Here is a 17,206-nt window from a genome sequence, read left to right as displayed (position 1 = left end):
CAGTGACTTGATAAGCCTTTTTTTTTACCCAACTAAAACTTAATGGGTTACATTTTTTCCTGCTCCAAGGATTTTGGTGTTTAGACATTTATATGCCCAAGTGACTCTTAGAGCAATGTTGCTTGATATTGTGCGCCACTTTGACTGTTATATTCAGACATTGAATATGGAAGAGGAGCCAGATAATAGAAAACCAAAAATGAAAACATTTGATGATCATATATAAAAAAACAAGCTTCACTTAGTATAGTTATTCCAGGTGTTACACCTGGAGCCTGGGCATAGTGTTACACTGGTGAGCATGTAGGTAAGTGATCCATCTAGGAAAAGCATGATGGTGGTGGTCAGGGACATTGACAGTTAGGCACTGAAAGTGTGAATGGGACACCGCAGGCAGACCAGATCTGGTAGAGAGGGAGCCAGAACCCTTGAAAAAACTCCAGCTCCTATATGGACAAGATATAGTCTGTCTTGCAGATGTTCCTAGTGTTCATTATCAAGCCAGACATACTAATTGAGCATTATGTCATATCTTTGGAGTAGGGTAACTGTGTGGAGGCAAGTGCAGGCTCACATTTTGGTGCTCTGCATATGAAGTTTTCATTGGTGAATATTTGCTTCGGCTTGATTCTGAGTTTCAGACAGATAAGCACTGACTTATGTTAGTTTGGTGTATATGCAACAAATAATTGTGCACAATAGTCTTGTTTTTTCGTAGTCAACAGATGCACTGCTAGAGAGAGAGTGTGACCCACTGGCTTAGTACTCTTAGAAAAGTGATTTTGGTGCTTGTACGGGGAAAGACTGAAACATCTGAAAGGAAGTGAGGAAAGGGATGATCAATGTGATGTGAATGAAATTAAAATATTATTAGCTTTCTGTATTAGACACAGAGTGTCCTTTAACAAACTCTTAAAAACCACAGTTACTTAAGTGTGATTGACTTTTAATGTCAATGCACCATACTACCAGTGATCCATTTTGTAAAATTTGATACAATATATGTTCGACTTTTTCAACATGTTCGACTATGTTTTCCTAGTCAAATTTGAAGCCCTTAGAATGCTAATTACTACTTCCAAATGTGAGGCAATTTTCTTTGCTGGAAATCTGTGGCTTGATGTAAGTGGATGAAAAAGATTAATTAAATCAAGGCGTGCAAGTTATTTAAGACTTTGTTCACAAATAAGAGTAGAGGGGATTGTAAGACTAGCCGAATGATTGATGTAACAACTACATGCACTGTAAATTAAACCCATATAGTGGTGATGAATTTGGAACCAAGCTGTTGCACAAATCTCAGCAAATGTAAGGTTCCTCCAACCTTCAACGGCTTGTGCAGCACACAAACCATACTAATGTGAGAAGGCGACAATCCAAGAGGACCTCAAAATCTGTTAATAGCCTGTGTTGGGTAAATGAGTTATATTTTCCATGCTTGTCCATGTAGAATGCAGTGCCTAAAGGATAGATCTGAAGTTGAAAAGCATTGATTTCACTCCATCACATGTAATATGGTGACCTTTCTTTTGGAGGTGGTAGCACAAACAGCCATGTCTTAACTTAAGATTTTGTTATTGCTCAGGACAGTCAGGGTGACAACAAATATGCAGATAATTTTGTATATTTTTTTTAAATATTTAGTATTAAGAAGGAATACAGTGCACTGTACCAACACAGCACATGTTTAAACTGCCTATGGTGAAGCTACATTAAGCCTCCAAACAAAAATTATAAGTGAATACTCAATAATATGAAAAAACTACAAATGTTGATTTTTATTGTTATACCAAATATCAAACATTGTTGTATATCTGTGAGAGCTACATTTTAAAGATAATCAAACACTGGAAAAAGGTTTCAGCACTAAGATACCAATGGTCCTTTAAATAGAAAAGAAATGGACCAGATTAGTCACAGATGTCAGAACCAATTCCCATCTGTATTTATATGTTTACTGCAAAGCTTTGTACAACTTTTGACATGTTTATTTGGGAAGTCATTGCAATCGAGTCGCCATTAAAGGTGGACTTAGCAGCATACATTAATGTAGATCATGTTTAGAGTGTCATAGCTAGAGCTTATAATTCTTCTTAACCTTCATTAATTATGCAGATTTAGACACAGATGTCTACACTCATGGGGGAAAAAAGAGAAGAGAAATGTCTGATTTGTGTTGGGTTTTTTTCATCGTGTCTATAAACTTGCTGTTATTTTCCTTCACCCTTTCATCAGTTAATTGCAGAGTATCAAGTCAGTCAGCATGTATAAGAATCTTTTTAAATAAGGCTCCTTTGTTATTGAAAAGCTAGGAAGGAAAGGGGCTCGAATCATTTCTTTCAAGTAGACATCTGTAACCTTGCAGGTGAAACATTTAGTATACTTAGATTGAGAGAATCTGCACAGAAGATCAAAAAAGTAAATGTTTTCTGTTCTGTTCCATTTGAAGCCGAAAAACTTTTTAAATTAGTGGATGCAGAGAAACAAAGTGCTGAAGAATTACTGACTTTGCTTGAGGAGGCCATACAGAACCGCATCGAGAGGAGTCAATCCAGCAGGTAAAGATGGTACATTCTCCTACATTAAATGGACTTTTGAACTGACCCCTGCATCTGTCTTATCAGCAGTGACAGAGAAAACACAACTGCCTGCACTATGCGATGACTAAAGAATAAACAACTACATTAATATGACCTTTTATTTTATGCCATGTCTGTTTACTGAGTGACAGTCCATCATGAGTTGTCTTGTGGTCTTTCACCTGTTGTAGCTAAGGCAGACTTGGGATTCCTTCTCATCTGCATTTATTTAAGTGAGTTAAGAAAATGGATGGAAGACTCGTTTGCTGGTGTACACTATCCTGATGTACTTTACAGAGCAGTTAACAATAGTAAACTTTACAGATTTCAAAAACATCTAAAGAGCTAATTATGAGTTGTATTGAAAACTTCACATTTGGATAAGGAAAGATTATTTTAAAACCAGAAAGTGGTGCATTGTGAAATTAAGTATAAGTTTGATTGTACTATAAGACATATTGTCTCCCCTTTGGAATTTGCATGTGAAGACAGTCTCCACGACAGTCATAGGAAGAGTTCCATAGATTGTGGAGGATTTTTCTATGATGGTTTCCAATAGTGAAAAAAACAAATTCAAAAGATATACCACATCCAACTATGGCGATTCATTTATTTTAGCTGTTTAGTGTTAGATTTTTCAGTTTAGTTTTAGATTTGTCAGTAAGTATCATGATCTTTTATATTGCTCTGAAATGGACAGGAATGAAATTGAATCTGAAATGATATACCTGTAGTTGATTTGTGCTAGCTCTCTAGCAGCAGCATTTTCTGCCACTTAAGAGTTGTTTGAGAAATGGGTTTTTGTACTCTAAGCTTTTCAAAACACTTACTCATTTCTCAGATAACTATAACACTCCCAATTTAAACTACAGAGGGTAGTTAAAGTAGTAGGTATAATACATAGTTTCCTCAATATAGAAGAAACATTCATTTTGAATTGTTTGACCCAGAATTGCCAAAGTAATGACCCTTACCCTGTCAGTATCCCCAGTCAGATATTAAATTATCAGAATCACAACATGATCTTAATCTTTTAAACATTTGCCATTTTGGCTGACACCATGTAACCATATTATAATAATGATATATTATAGATGATCTGATCATACTTGAATGGCTTAGTACAGTCACTTTCAGACAGTGAAGTTTTTATGAGCATTGTTGTTTCATAGTCTTGGAAGATTTTTGATTTTTTTTTTTTTTTTGCTTTGCTTTTTAAAAGAACATCCTACCAATCCAGTCTGGAATGGGCCCTGGCTGTACAATTTTGCAGAGTTCATGAGTTGACGCTCAGCACTGTTTATCTACAACACTGTGCCTGGGACAATGAATTTCTACAGTTCCTCATCTTCATCCAGATTCACAATTATGATTCTGAGCAGGTTAGAACTCGCTGTTGTTTTTGCTAAGATTTTCCAAAACTATAAATGACCCTTAACATAGTGGAGAAGCATACAGTATCTCAGGCAAAATCATTTTATCTATTTTTAACATAAAGACTGTAGATAGACTCTCTATGTTTGCATTAACAGCCTTCTTTTGTTTTGATACTTGGGACTTGATGATGGAAAAGCATCAGGCACAACAGCAAATGTTTTGTTTATTCCTTTAGGTAAAAAGCTTGTTGAAGTACTTCAGCCCTGTTCTTCAGGAGCACCTGTCACTGGCCTTTGAAAATCTGCAGTTGGTACCTTTGGAGGAGGAGGAGAAGAAATGTCCACAGGACACTGATGCTTTAAAAATGTCCTTGCCACGTAGGAAGGCAGTCCCACATGAGCTCTTCCATGTCTTGCTTCTTAGTCAGGACAAGCCTAGGCCATGGAGGTACCTCCTTTGTGAGGCAATCAGCCACAACTGCCCGGTCCTCAGTGTTCTGGCTGCTTGTGAACAGGTAGATCAATATCAAAGTTAAATTAAGCCTTTTACCAGTCTCCTATAGGTTGGTGGCAGGATTGGCACTCCAGCCACCATAAAAATACCTCACACTGTTCCAGTATGGTGCTGAGGTGTCGCCCAATGCACTCTGGTCCCAATCCAGGTGTTTTGTCATGTGGTGGGTCAGGCAATGCGCTATCCGCATATGATCCCAACCTACACATAGGTGATAAGTATCTATCTATCTATCTGTCTGTCTGTCTGTCTGTCTGTCTGTCTGTCTGTCTGTCTGTCTGTCTGTCTGTCTGTCTGTCTGTCTGTCAGTCATACACTGATCATTCACTACCATTTTAATGACAGGGTGCAGACGTTTTACAGTGTCTCTGTGTCTGGATCCTAACATCTGTGGATGAACATGTCATGCAAGAGGCCACTTGTCATGTAAAGGAGAGTATGGATCAGCATGCCTGGGATCTACATGACCTTTCAGTTATCTTCAAAGTGCTCCTTAAAAACCTTCAAGTCAAACCACTTTTAAGAGGTTTTAAGCTTTTTCAGAAGGTATGTGTTTTGCAAATACTGTATTTAAAAACTTTGTACTTTATTTGGTTGCTCAAATAAAATGGTTAAGTATAAGATCTTTCTGTGTTAATCTTTTGTGTTAAAGATATTTTGTGTTAATCACTTACTAATTTCTGGCACTTAATTTCATAAGCCGAACTCTATGGCTGAAAGTTACTTAACCTCTGGATGAAATATCGAGACAGCTTTGCCTTCATCTGTCCAGACAAACTTGAATGACCACCTCTTGGTTTTTACGCATACGTTCTTTAATGGAACTGTCTTTTGTGAGTTTACATAGCCTCTGTGTTAAGTTTATTTTTCCCTTTGCAATCTGTTGGTCTTTCTCAGATAATGTAACTTTAAACAGACAATACATATTAATCTATTTTTTTAACTTCAAACTGTTTTTGAATAAATTTGTTCTAACGTTTTTCCCCCCAGAAAAATAAGATTTTGAATATTCAGTATGAAAATCATTTTTTGTCATTTGGCACTTCTTGCGTAACCAGCATAACAGTGATTGCTTTTTTTTTTCTTTTCTGCTTCCTTGTATGTTAGCCACAGCTTTTGCGATTATAATATTTGCCAGTATCCTTTCTTTCAGGAATCGCCAATGGTCTTCATGTTGGAAATGTACGAGCAGTGTAGTAAATACAAGGACTACACCAGTGCCAAATGCAAGCTTTTTGAGTTCCAGAAGTGCTTGATAAATGTAAGTTTTTTGTAATCTTTTTCCTTTTCCTGATGCCTTTTTAGACCACAGCATACTGTGTTACTCTATCCTGGATGGTTAAGCCAATTTGGCTAAGGTTTCTTGCCTGTGTATTTTAGAGGGTCTCTCAGACTTTTTCCTGGTAAGAGCTCTTTGATTTCTTGACTGGGGGCTCAACTTAAGTACCTGGTTATACTTCATCATTAATCCAATGTAATTTACCTTTTTGTTTGCCTATCCCAAAAATATGTAACATAGACTTTCCTAACATTTTTTTAAACACTGCGTAAAGGAAAAGAGAAGGAAAAATCAGTACCAAACATATTTAAATTAATTGATGTTGAAAAGCCTTAACTGTGCGATAGCTTTATTTAACTATTTGTTTGTCGAGATTGCAGACTTATTAATGTAGTTGTATAATTCAATAATCAGTGCGTACCAAAGATATTTGATGGTATCCTTTTGGAGAATCTCCTCTTATGTGTATAAAATTTAACTTGTATAATAATTAAGTAGTTATATAGTGTTCATCAGAGCTAAAGGAGACATTATCAAAACATAACAGTTTGTAGCAGCGGTGAAGGGGTATCTGTTTTTCTTCAAGGCCAGAGAAACATCTAACCAAAAGGAGCTGACAAATATACAATTATAGAATAAATGTAGGATAGACTCTCTAGCCTCTTTACAGGACACACAGGCATCACTTACATTAAAGAACTTCCATAGTATTTTATTAACTGTGTAATATCTGTGCAGTATTTTAAACTGCAATTCTCGAATTAGGTTACTAATAAAAAATAAAAAACTAACAATGTACCTTGTGGTTCATTATATGAGTTTTCAGAGTGAGCATGTGACATTTACAGCAGGGGTTTATATATTTTTGAAAACTGCATTATTGCTGTTATTTTTGCACACACACCTGCTGCTCTAATGCAGTATATCATGTTTTCTTTCAAACATTCCCTGTTCTTTTCCTGCCTCCTTCCTTAGGGTTGAGATTTTAGAGAATTGCTTTAAGGCCTTGCCTTTAACATAATTAGCAGGCTGTTAAAATCCTAAAAAATGTCTCTCAGTTTTCTTGTTTGTTCTGTACCTCTTGAAAATTTCCTGCTTCTCCTGTTAGAGAAGCTGCATGGTCAAGATACATGTGATACATTTTCAATGTTTGTTTGCTTTTAGTTACCTTTCCTTGTTTGTATTTTGCACCAGGGTCCAGTGACTGAAGAACATTACCACCATTGACCGTTTTCATCTAACTTTACTGTTTGATTCCACTCTTATAATACAGTGGATTCAGAAAGTATTCTGTGTTAGCTTTGCGCTAGAATTAATTGCAATCATTTTTTCCTCATATCAAGGAAGACTCAATACACCAGAATGACAAAACAAAAACAGGCTTTTAGGAATTTTTGCAAATTTATTAAAAATCGCAAACTGATATATCCCACTGACACGAGTATTCAGACTCTTTGCTCTGGCACTTGAAATTTGGCTCAGGTGCATCCCATTCTGTTGATCATCATTGAGATATTTGTACACCTTGTTTGTAGTCCATTGTTGTTCAATTAAATTGGACACAATCAGGAAAGACACACACCTGTCTATAGAACGTCCCACAGTTGATAATGTGTATAAGAGTAAAAAACAAGCCATGATGTCAAAGGAGTTACCTGTAAAGCTCAGAGACAGTATTATGTCAAGACACAGATTGGAGAAGGCCACAGTGGCCTCCATAATTTTAAATTGAAGAATTTTATAGAAACTGCAGCTCTTCTTAGTGGTGACTGCCTGGCCAAGCTAAGCGATCAAGGAAGAAGGGCATTGGTAAGAGATATGACCATATGGCTAAGCTCCAGAGAACCTGTGTGGCAAAGGGAGGAAGTTCCAGAAGGACCGTATCATTGCATCAGTCAGCTGACAAAGGCTTTATGACAGAGTGGCCAGCAAGAAGCCTTAATTCAGTTAAAAAAAAAACAACAAGAAAAAACATGAATGTCTACTTGGAGTTTGTAAGGGGCTAAAGGGCTCCCACACTGTGAGACACAGGATTCTCTAGTCTGATGAAACCAAGATAGGCATATTTTCTGGAGGACATCAGTCACCAATCATTACCTGTGCAATACCAAACCAGTGATGAAGCATGGTGGTGACAGCATCATGCTGTGTGGTTGTTTTTCAGAAGGAGGGACTGGGAAATTAGACAGGGTTGAGGGAAAGCTTAGAAAAGTACAGAGATATCCTTAATGAAAACTTGCTCCAGAGCACCCTGGACCTCCAACAAGACAATAAACTTAAACACAAAGCAAAGACAATGCATGAGTGGCTTAGGGACAATTCTGGGAATGTCAACACCCAGACTTAAACCCAATTAAGAGACATGAGAGACATGAGAATAGCTGTCTACTAATGCTCTCCATCCAGTGTGACTTTGCTGCAGAGAAAAATGGCAGGAAATCCCCAAATCCAGGTGTGCAAACTTGTCACATCAAACCCAGGAAGATTTGTGGCTGTAATTGCTGCCAAAGAGGCTTCAAAAAAGTACTGAGTAAAGGATCTTAATACTTGTGTCAATGGGATATTTCATTTATTTGTTTTAATATGTGAATTTCCCATTGGGATTAATAAAGTATCTATCTATCTATCTATCTATCTATCTATCTATCTATCTATCTATCTATCTATCTATCTATCTATCTATCTATCTATCTATCTATCTATCTATCTATCTATCTATCTATCTATCTATCTATCTAATACTTTTTCAAATATTTCTAAAATACTGTTTTTACTTTGTCATTGGAAAAAATTAATTTAAACAATTTTACCCCAATGCTGCAACATGACAAAATGTGAAAGAAGTGAAGGGACTTGAAAACTTTCTGAAGACCCAGTTTCTGTCTTGAAAACTCTAGCAAGTGGTGCTTCTTATAAATCTGCTAATACTGTAACTGCTTGTATAAAGTAGGAAGTGAAATACGAGCCATACTTTGTGCTTGTTTGTCTGAGTTTTTCTTATTTCCCTCTGTTCTCAGCTCAAATCACAGAACTCTGAAATCTCCTTTCCAATACCTGTACAGTGGCTTGAATCTCATGCCTTGCTGCTGCCCTTCCTGATTTTACAGCAGTGTCAGACTCAGTATGAATTGAGGAAGGTGCTTCAGCTGCTGGCCGACACAGATTCTGTCTGGCGGTGCCACGGTAAGGTTCCAGTTCCCAAATGAATATGAGATTTTATTTCAATGGATGTATGCATACTCACTCCTGATGTAAATTTTTTTTATTTATGTGAATCTATCAGTAGATTTTTTATTTTATTTATAAATATGCATGTAACTTTGATTTTGGCTTTTATTATCATAATGTTAAAGGAAAATAGTTAATTTTTAATCCAAATTATTGTTGAAGCAGTCACATGCATTTTTAATATACTTTTGAGATCAAAAGTTTTATGAACTATCTACCTCAATCACTTTTCATTCTCCCAATGCTTTCCCACTGAAAGTGTGCAAGTGGGCAGTTTGAAGTTTTGAATTTGACCCTGAATTAAAGTAGTTTTTTCATTTTTATGAGATGAAAACAGTGAGGAGCTTTATGAACAAAAGAAAAATCCCTGTGTTGGGGACTGACTAAGTTACTCATTGTTTCTAATCTAAGTAGCATCCATGAACTACAATCAGAGAACTTGAAGATCATATTAGTGGTGAGTCAGTATGGTGGTGTAACCTACACAGTCATAAAGGGTTTGATTAAGCCTCTTATTTTAATTTACAGCCATTCAAATGGCACACTCATCTTAGGTATACCGCTACCACTAATAAAATATGAAAATGAATTGTGATGCTTAAATCTGTTTATACTTCTCGTCTGTCAAACAAGGCAAAAGTAGTCTCAACATGTTAAATCTCCAAATTGTGAGAAGGTGATGTGCAAATGGGCTTTGATTTCTGGAATAAAAAAAATAAAAGGACAGTTTATTGATGGATTTTACTTTGCACTTATTCTGTCATTTAATGTTAGTAAAGCCAGCTGTGTTGGTTGTGCACTAGCACATTAAAGAAATCCATGCTTAAAACCAAAAAGAGTCAAGTCTCCATCATCAGTTTAGCGGCTGCTTGTTTTATTATTATCTTTAAAACTGAGAGGCCTTTACCTTACAGGTCACCAAATGTGATGACATTCTACCTCCGCTGTCTTCTTTTTTTCTTAACTTAGGTCCTGATTTCAAAAAACTAAGCATCCTCAGTCAAATCTTACAGGACACAACAATTCTCATTGACCTTTCTCTACCAAAGAATTACTCTACAGAGGCCCTGCAGAAAGAGTGTCAGAAGATTCTGGAACAGTTGCTGGATGCCGGATTGTTTGCTTTAGCTGGACAAGTAGCAGATCTGGCTGACTTGCCCGTTGACAGATTAGTAATTAACCAGGTAGGCAGCTCTGTGCCTTACTGACTTTCACTTGGTTTTTATCCTCAACACATTATTATTTTTGAAATATAGTCATATGAAAAAGTTTGGGAACCCCTCTTAATTCTTTGGATTTTTGTTTATCATTGGCTGAGCTTTCAAAGTAGCAACTTCCTTTTAATATATGACATCCATCCATCCATTTCCCAACCCGCTGACTCCGAACACAGGGTCACGGGGGTCTGCTGGAGCCAATCCCAGCCAACACAGGGCACAAGGCAGGAAACAATCCTGGGCAGGGTGCCAACCCACCGCAGTAATATATGACATGCCTTATGGAAACAGTAGTATTTCAGTAGTGACATTAAGTTTATTGGATTAACAGAAAATATGCAATATGCATCATAACAAAATTAAGTGAATAAATTTGGGCACCCCAACAGAGATATTACATCAATACTTAGTTGAGCCTCCTTTTGCAAATATAACAGCCTCTAGGTGCCTCCTATAGCCTTTGAGGAGTGTCTGGATTCTGGATGGAAGTATTGTTGACCATTCTTCCATACAAAATCTCTCCATTTCAGTTAAATTTGATGGTTGCCAAGCATGGACAGCCTGCTTCAAATCATCCCATAGATTTTCGATGATATTCAAGTCAGGGGACTGTGACGGCCATTCCAGAACATTGTACTTCTCCCTCTGCATGAATGCCTTTGTAGATTTCGAACTGTGTTTTGGGTCATTGTCTTGTTCGAATATCCAACCCCAGTGTAACTTCAACTTTTTGACTGATGCTTGAACATTATCCTGAAGAATTTGTTAATATTGGGTTGAATTCATCCGACCTTCGACTTCAACAAGGGCCCTATTCTCTGAACTAGCCACACAGCCCCACAGCATGATGGAACCTCCACCAAATTTGACAGTAGGTAGCAGGTGCTTTTCTTGGAATGCGGTGTTCTTCTTCCGCCATGTAAAGCGCTTTTTGTTATGAACAAATACCTCAATTTTTGTATCATCAGTCCAAAGCACTTTGTTCCAAAATGAATGTGGCTTGTCTAAAATCATATATATTTGCATACAACAAGCGACTCTGTTTGTGGCGTGAGTGCAGAAAGGGCTTCTTTCTCATCACCCTGCTATACAGATGTCCTTTGTGCAAATTGCACTGAATTGTAGAACGATGTACAGATACACGATCTGCAGCAAGATGTTCTTGCAGGTCTTTGGAGGTGATCTGTGGGTTGTCTGTAACCATTCTCACAATCCTGCACATATGCCGCTCCTGTATTTTTCTTGGCCTGCCAGACCTGGGTTTAACAACAGCTGTGCCTGTGGCCTTCCATTTCCAGATTACATTCCTTACAGTTGAAACTGACAGTTTAAACCTCTGAGAGAGCTTTTTGTAGCCTTCCCCTAAACCACGAGACTGAACAATCTTTGTTTTCAGATCTTTTGAGGGTTGCTTTGAGGATCCCATGCTGTTACTCTTCAGAGGAGAGTCAAAGGGAAGCACAACTTGCAATTGACCACCTTAAATACCTTTTCTCATGATTGGACACACCTGTCTATGAAATTCAAGGCTTAATGAGCTAATCCAACCAATTTGGTGTTGCAAGTAATCAGTATTGAGCAGTTACATGCATTCAAATCAGCAAAATTACAAGGGGATCCAAATTTTTGCACAGCCAGTTTTTCACATTTGATTTAATTTCATACAATAAATACTGCTTCCATAAAAATCTTTGTTCGGAAAACACCCGAGTACTCAGATGTTCCTAGGAAATGAAAGACATACCACTGTTATCTTTTTTGTTGAAAGTAGAGTAAATTATTATGCAGGCTGAGAGGGTTTCCCAAACTTTTTCATATTGACTGTATTATAAAAATGATTAAGGGATGGAGATACTGACAAAAGTAACATCACAAGACTGAACAATTTATATACTTTTTTTATTAGCTATAATTACCATATAGTGTATGACTTAATTTTTACTCTGGGCAGTACTAATGTTTGAAAAGATTATCTTGCTTCAGTTAATTCTCCAGTAATGATTTCTGTTTTTCCATGTGGACACCATGATTAGCTCTACTGCGTTAAAGCACCTTATATCCATGGAGCTTTTTCTGAAAAGCATCTGCACGCATATTTATCCCTTATACATTCATTTTCAGGCAGCTTATGCATTATAAGGTGTAGTCGAGGGTGAACTCCCAGCCATTATGTTTATTAGTTTAACTCTTTTGACACAACTGCTCTTTCCTTGGGTCTGGAACAGCTGCTGGAGGCCAGGTTGTTTGTTTTAGCTTGTCAAGTATCAGATCTACCTGAACTGCCCATTGACAGATTCAGAATATCATCAGAAGATTATGGTTTGATAACAGAGCAGTTTTGATTTTTCTTCTGTCATTCAGATGGTGTCATTTGTTAATTCTCACTGTCATTGACCATGCATTACCTTCTTTGGCATACTAGAAGTAAGCTGCTGGCTTCATGCTCACAACTCACAGCATTTGATTATTCTGTTAGTTTTAGATAACATATAAGTAAATTTTACACAGTGATTTAACTGGTCAGAAGAGTGAGGCTTGGTTTGTAGAGACATTCCTTTATGCATTTATTACTAAAAACTTACAATTTATTGTACTTTTAGCTCTTACAAGAACTACAAACTTTGAAGGAACGCAAGCAGTGGGAGAGAAGAGAAACTCGAATTAGCTTCTGGAAGAAGTGCAATAGTCAGTTTCAAAGTGATAGTGTGCAGATCGTCAGTGTGACAGAGTTTTTCATGGCTCAGGCAGAAGCCATACCACAAGACAAGGGTTCATTATCTGAGGTGCAGCTAACCAACATTCAGGAGAAGCGGCTTCTTCTGACGTTAGCAGGACACTGGCTATCCCAGCAGGACCCAACTCCAATTGGACAGCTTGAAGCAATTGAGAAGAAGATATGGGAGTGTTGCATTTTCCAGCAAACCTTACTGAACAAATTTGAACCAGCGAATATATTTTTCCACCATGTTGTGGTGGCTGGTGACTCCTCTTATGACACTTTAATCAAGGAATTCTCTTTTTCAAAGCTAACAGTGTTAAATTGCCCAAAATATCTCCAAGTGGAGGGTCTCCCAGTCATGGATAGTTCTGAAAGTAAGCTGGATACCACAGAGAAACAAGCACTTGCCCACCTTATTGGGCAACTGCTTGATGAAGGTTCCATCCATGAAGCCAGTCGCATCTGCAGATACTTCGACTTTTACAACCAGGATGTGACACTAGTGTTATACTGCAGGGCTTTAGCATCGGGAGAAGTGGAGACCACAGCCATGCACCCAGGGGTGCAGATCATCCTCACTGCTGGGTGCACAGCAGGTTTGGAAAAAGGAACCAGAAGGTCACGAATGTCAAGCAGTGAGTATGCATGTGTGGATGGTTTGCTTTCAGTAATACCAGTTGGTGTGTATCCCCTCAGAAGTCAAATGTACTTTTTAAGTATACCAGTAGAAATCTATTGGCAAAATTAAGATGCTGAGTGAAACATTTAAAGTATAATCATATTTTTCATTAATGTGTTTTAAACAACAACACAAATCCACTTCCATTGTGCTGTTTTATTTTGATCCTGTCTACTCTGCCAGGGCTTTTCTTTGTTGTAAATCTGACTGGAGAGGATTATGCATTAATAAATCTCAGTCTTCCATGACATTTCAGAGACAATGTCATGTTTGGGTGGACTTATGGGTTCCATTATGTGAAGTGAATCCCAAGTATATCACTCCTTAAGCCAGAGTGGCTTCATTTAATGCATCCTTGATGTTTACCTCTGCTGCCAGTATTACTTTGAAGCAACGGGTAATTTTGTTTCCTCTTATCTCTTCTTAGCCACAAGTCTCACAAGCAGCTCCTCATTTGTGGTTGTGTCACAGCCAGAGGATCAGGTTATAAGTGACTTGCAGATTCTAACTGATGAGTGTCACCATGGAAACAACTACTGCAGACAGGTGCTTAGCCTATATGAGCTGTCGAAGGTGAGTCTGCAGTTTTCTGATGTGTGGTGATAGGTGCTGTTTGGAAGTGCTGATATCTTTTCATCTCCCTTTAATAAAATTGAAGAAAGTGCTGCCGCTGGGAGGTGGTCATATCAGGCTTTCTGTTAATTTTACCTCCTTACTATAGGTTATCAACAGTGCCACACCTCATAATCCCTTTCTGTGTTCATGTTTAGGAATTGAACTGCTCGTACAGTGAGATCTCTGCACAGGAGCCTAAGACAGTTCTACGCAAAGTTCTGTCATCTGCACAGCCTGACCGCTTTAAGAAAGCAAAGGCTTTTATCACCATCCAGGGTATGGGAGTGCAGAGCGTAGCTGAGCTTGTGGCCAGTGACGTCTTGCAGGCATTACTTGCTTCAAATCAGGATCTGGACTCTGGTGAGCTGTTGCTTTGCAAGGTGTTTTAGGAATCCTTAGATATTCCTTTTTGTCTTTTAAATCATGATGGGCCTATTTCAGAATTAGATGATGTTAAAAGTTGTGGTGTCCCTCAGGAGTCAGTTCTGGCGCCACTGCTCTTTTCAATAAACATAAACAGTTTAAATGAGCATATAAGCAACAAGTTGGTTAAGTTTGCAGATGATACCAAACTAGGTGGAAGTGCAGATTGGGTAGAATCAGATAAATTGTTACAGATAGACTTGGAGAGCATACAGGCCTGAGACAGATGACATTTTAAGTATGTAAATCTGAAGAATTAAACATAGAAAGTAAAAAATGATAGATTTGAATACACAATGAAAGATTTTTCACCTGAAGGTACACCTTTTGAATAGGACCTAGGAGGCACAGTGGACTAATTACTGTCTGTATCAAGACATTGTACATAAGTGATCAAGAAGGTTAACAGGATATTAAGTTATATAGAGTACAGATGTGTAGCGCTTAAGTCAAGGGAGGTTATGTTTAAATCTATATAACACATTAGTGAGGCTTATTGGGGAGCACTGGTTACAGTTTCTCCATATTACAAAGCAGTTCTACGGGCACTTGAGAAAGTACAGAGGAGTGCAATTGAGAGATAATGAGCTATTGAAGAGATCGAAAGAGTTGAGCCTTTTCAATTTAAGTGAAAAAAGGTTAAGAGGTGACTACAGTTCTGAAGGGAATTAGTACAGTGTATCCCATCTGTTAGTGTGAAACAAATTCTTCAACAAGAACATGGAAACTTGTTAAGGGCAGATTTTACCCAAATGTTATAATGTTTTTCTTAATAAAAAGAACCATAGAGACATGGAATAAATTACCAAGGAATGAGATGGACAGTAGGACCTCAGAGACCTTCAGATCTCCACTTGATGTTATTTTAGACAATCTAGGATAATAGCATTGACACACTAGCTGGACTGAATGGCCTGTTTTTATCACAGTTGTTTGAATGTGAAAGGTCTGCAGAGTGTGAAGTGACAGTCTTGGGATTTTGAGAAAAAGCACTGCTAATTCACCAGTTACAATTTATTCTTATATAACACATTTTTCTGAATGTACCTCATAGTACAGCACTGCTGTTCAGGCTGAGAGTTTCCTGCACTACTACTAGACTGAGATATTTCTTCAACTTTCTGTTCACAGCTGCCAGTCACAAGCCCATATACAACCCAGAGGACGGAAGGGAAGTCTTCCTGCAGCTGGCCAGACTCAGCCAGGATCCAAACATCGTGGGCTCTATGCTGCTGGATAAAATCTCCTGTGTACCTCATGGAGAGCTGGCCTGCAGTATGTAGTTGTGGATGGGGGTGTCGGATAGAGAGAAGGATAGTGAGAAAAGAAACTAACAGCAATTTGCTAATTAAATAAATAAATCTATTTTTCAGCACATTATCTTACCTTTGCATTACCAAACACTTACCACGTCATTTTATCGATTTCATAATTTGCTTTCTTAAGGGGCACATTGGATGTGTCCCAACCATTAAAATAAGTATGAGTGACTGTTAATTTTGACAATACATATTGATTTAGTTTTAATCTTAGTCTTCTGCCTAAATTGCATTTTAATTTTAATCGCATTTTAATCATTTATTGTTAGTTGTAGTGTAGTTTTAGTGGACAAAAAGTAAATTTAGTTGAGAAAAAGTACATCAGTTTTATATCATTGTTTGGAATGTATGCGTTTCATGCATGTTCCGTGCCTACAAAGATCTGGGTAAGTGTAGGATGAAAGGAAATGCGAGGCAAGAAATGCTGAACACATACCTAAAGCAGAAACATTTTCTTTCCTCCTACACTTACCCAGATCTTTGTAGACACAGAACACGTGTGAAATACTTGTATTCCAAATAACGATATACTGTATTATTTACCCTATTTCAACACCAGGAATTAAGGTGGGCTGGGATTACGAGATTTTTTTTGTAAACTTCAGGGATTCCAGTGTTAATTGGGAGATGTGCTTCAAGCACTGAAATCCTAAATACTTTTTATGTTAGTACTAACAAATGGAGCAGCTCTGTTCATCAATGATAGTGACAAGCCAAATACCCACTTCGTTTTAAACTTGCCTCAGTTTTTAATTGCTATGTCTGTTTGTCGTCACCACCACTGTACCAATATGTGTAAGTGGAGGTGTGCGAGGTGGTTTTACCTGCAACCCTGAACTGTGTCCACCAGTTACAAAATGGATAGGTGAGCAGACAAATGTGTAGATTATAATCAAGGAATGAATGTGAAGCTTCCATTCCTTTTCCGGGACTGTGTAGGACACTGTATTAAAAGTGATTAATCCCCTTGTCATTTCATCTGCTATAAAAAATGTGTGACACTACACGTTAAACAGTTACAACTCACAACTGAAGCTGAGCACATCTGAAAAGGTTGATGCGGTGCTTTATCATCACCACTACGCAGCACTTTTCATATATAGTTTTTCACTCACATTTTTTTCACATATTATTGTGCCATCTGAAGTTATTCGTATATTTGCAGTCACTTAAGAGTGCAGTACCGACCTTACTATCGATATGATGTTTTTACCAGCAACAGACCTAAAATAAACCGATGCACTTGACGGATTAGTAT

General features: G+C 37.7%; 1 protein-coding gene across 2 annotated transcripts in view; it reads left to right on the top strand.

The window, feature by feature from the left end:
• Positions 1-17,206, top strand: part of spg11 (SPG11 vesicle trafficking associated, spatacsin) — a 95,863-nt gene that overhangs the window by 61,935 nt on the left and 16,722 nt on the right. For both annotated transcript variants that reach the window (XM_028823616.2, XM_028823615.2), the window contains exons 23-33: positions 2,450-2,558; positions 3,802-3,961; positions 4,192-4,470; positions 4,815-5,015; positions 5,623-5,730; positions 8,766-8,931; positions 9,946-10,160; positions 12,794-13,547; positions 14,019-14,164; positions 14,362-14,566; positions 15,761-15,904. In XM_028823616.2, coding sequence (XP_028679449.2) covers positions 2,450-2,558; positions 3,802-3,961; positions 4,192-4,470; positions 4,815-5,015; positions 5,623-5,730; positions 8,766-8,931; positions 9,946-10,160; positions 12,794-13,547; positions 14,019-14,164; positions 14,362-14,566; positions 15,761-15,904 — 2,487 coding nt within the window. The remainder of the gene's footprint in view (positions 1-2,449; positions 2,559-3,801; positions 3,962-4,191; positions 4,471-4,814; positions 5,016-5,622; positions 5,731-8,765; positions 8,932-9,945; positions 10,161-12,793; positions 13,548-14,018; positions 14,165-14,361; positions 14,567-15,760; positions 15,905-17,206) is intronic.

Source organism: Erpetoichthys calabaricus, chromosome 17 (assembly GCF_900747795.2).
Source record: "Erpetoichthys calabaricus chromosome 17, fErpCal1.3, whole genome shotgun sequence".
Taxonomy (NCBI): domain Eukaryota; kingdom Metazoa; phylum Chordata; class Cladistia; order Polypteriformes; family Polypteridae; genus Erpetoichthys; species Erpetoichthys calabaricus.
Note: the sequence above shows the minus strand (reverse complement) of the source record. Positions and strands in the feature narration are given on the sequence as shown.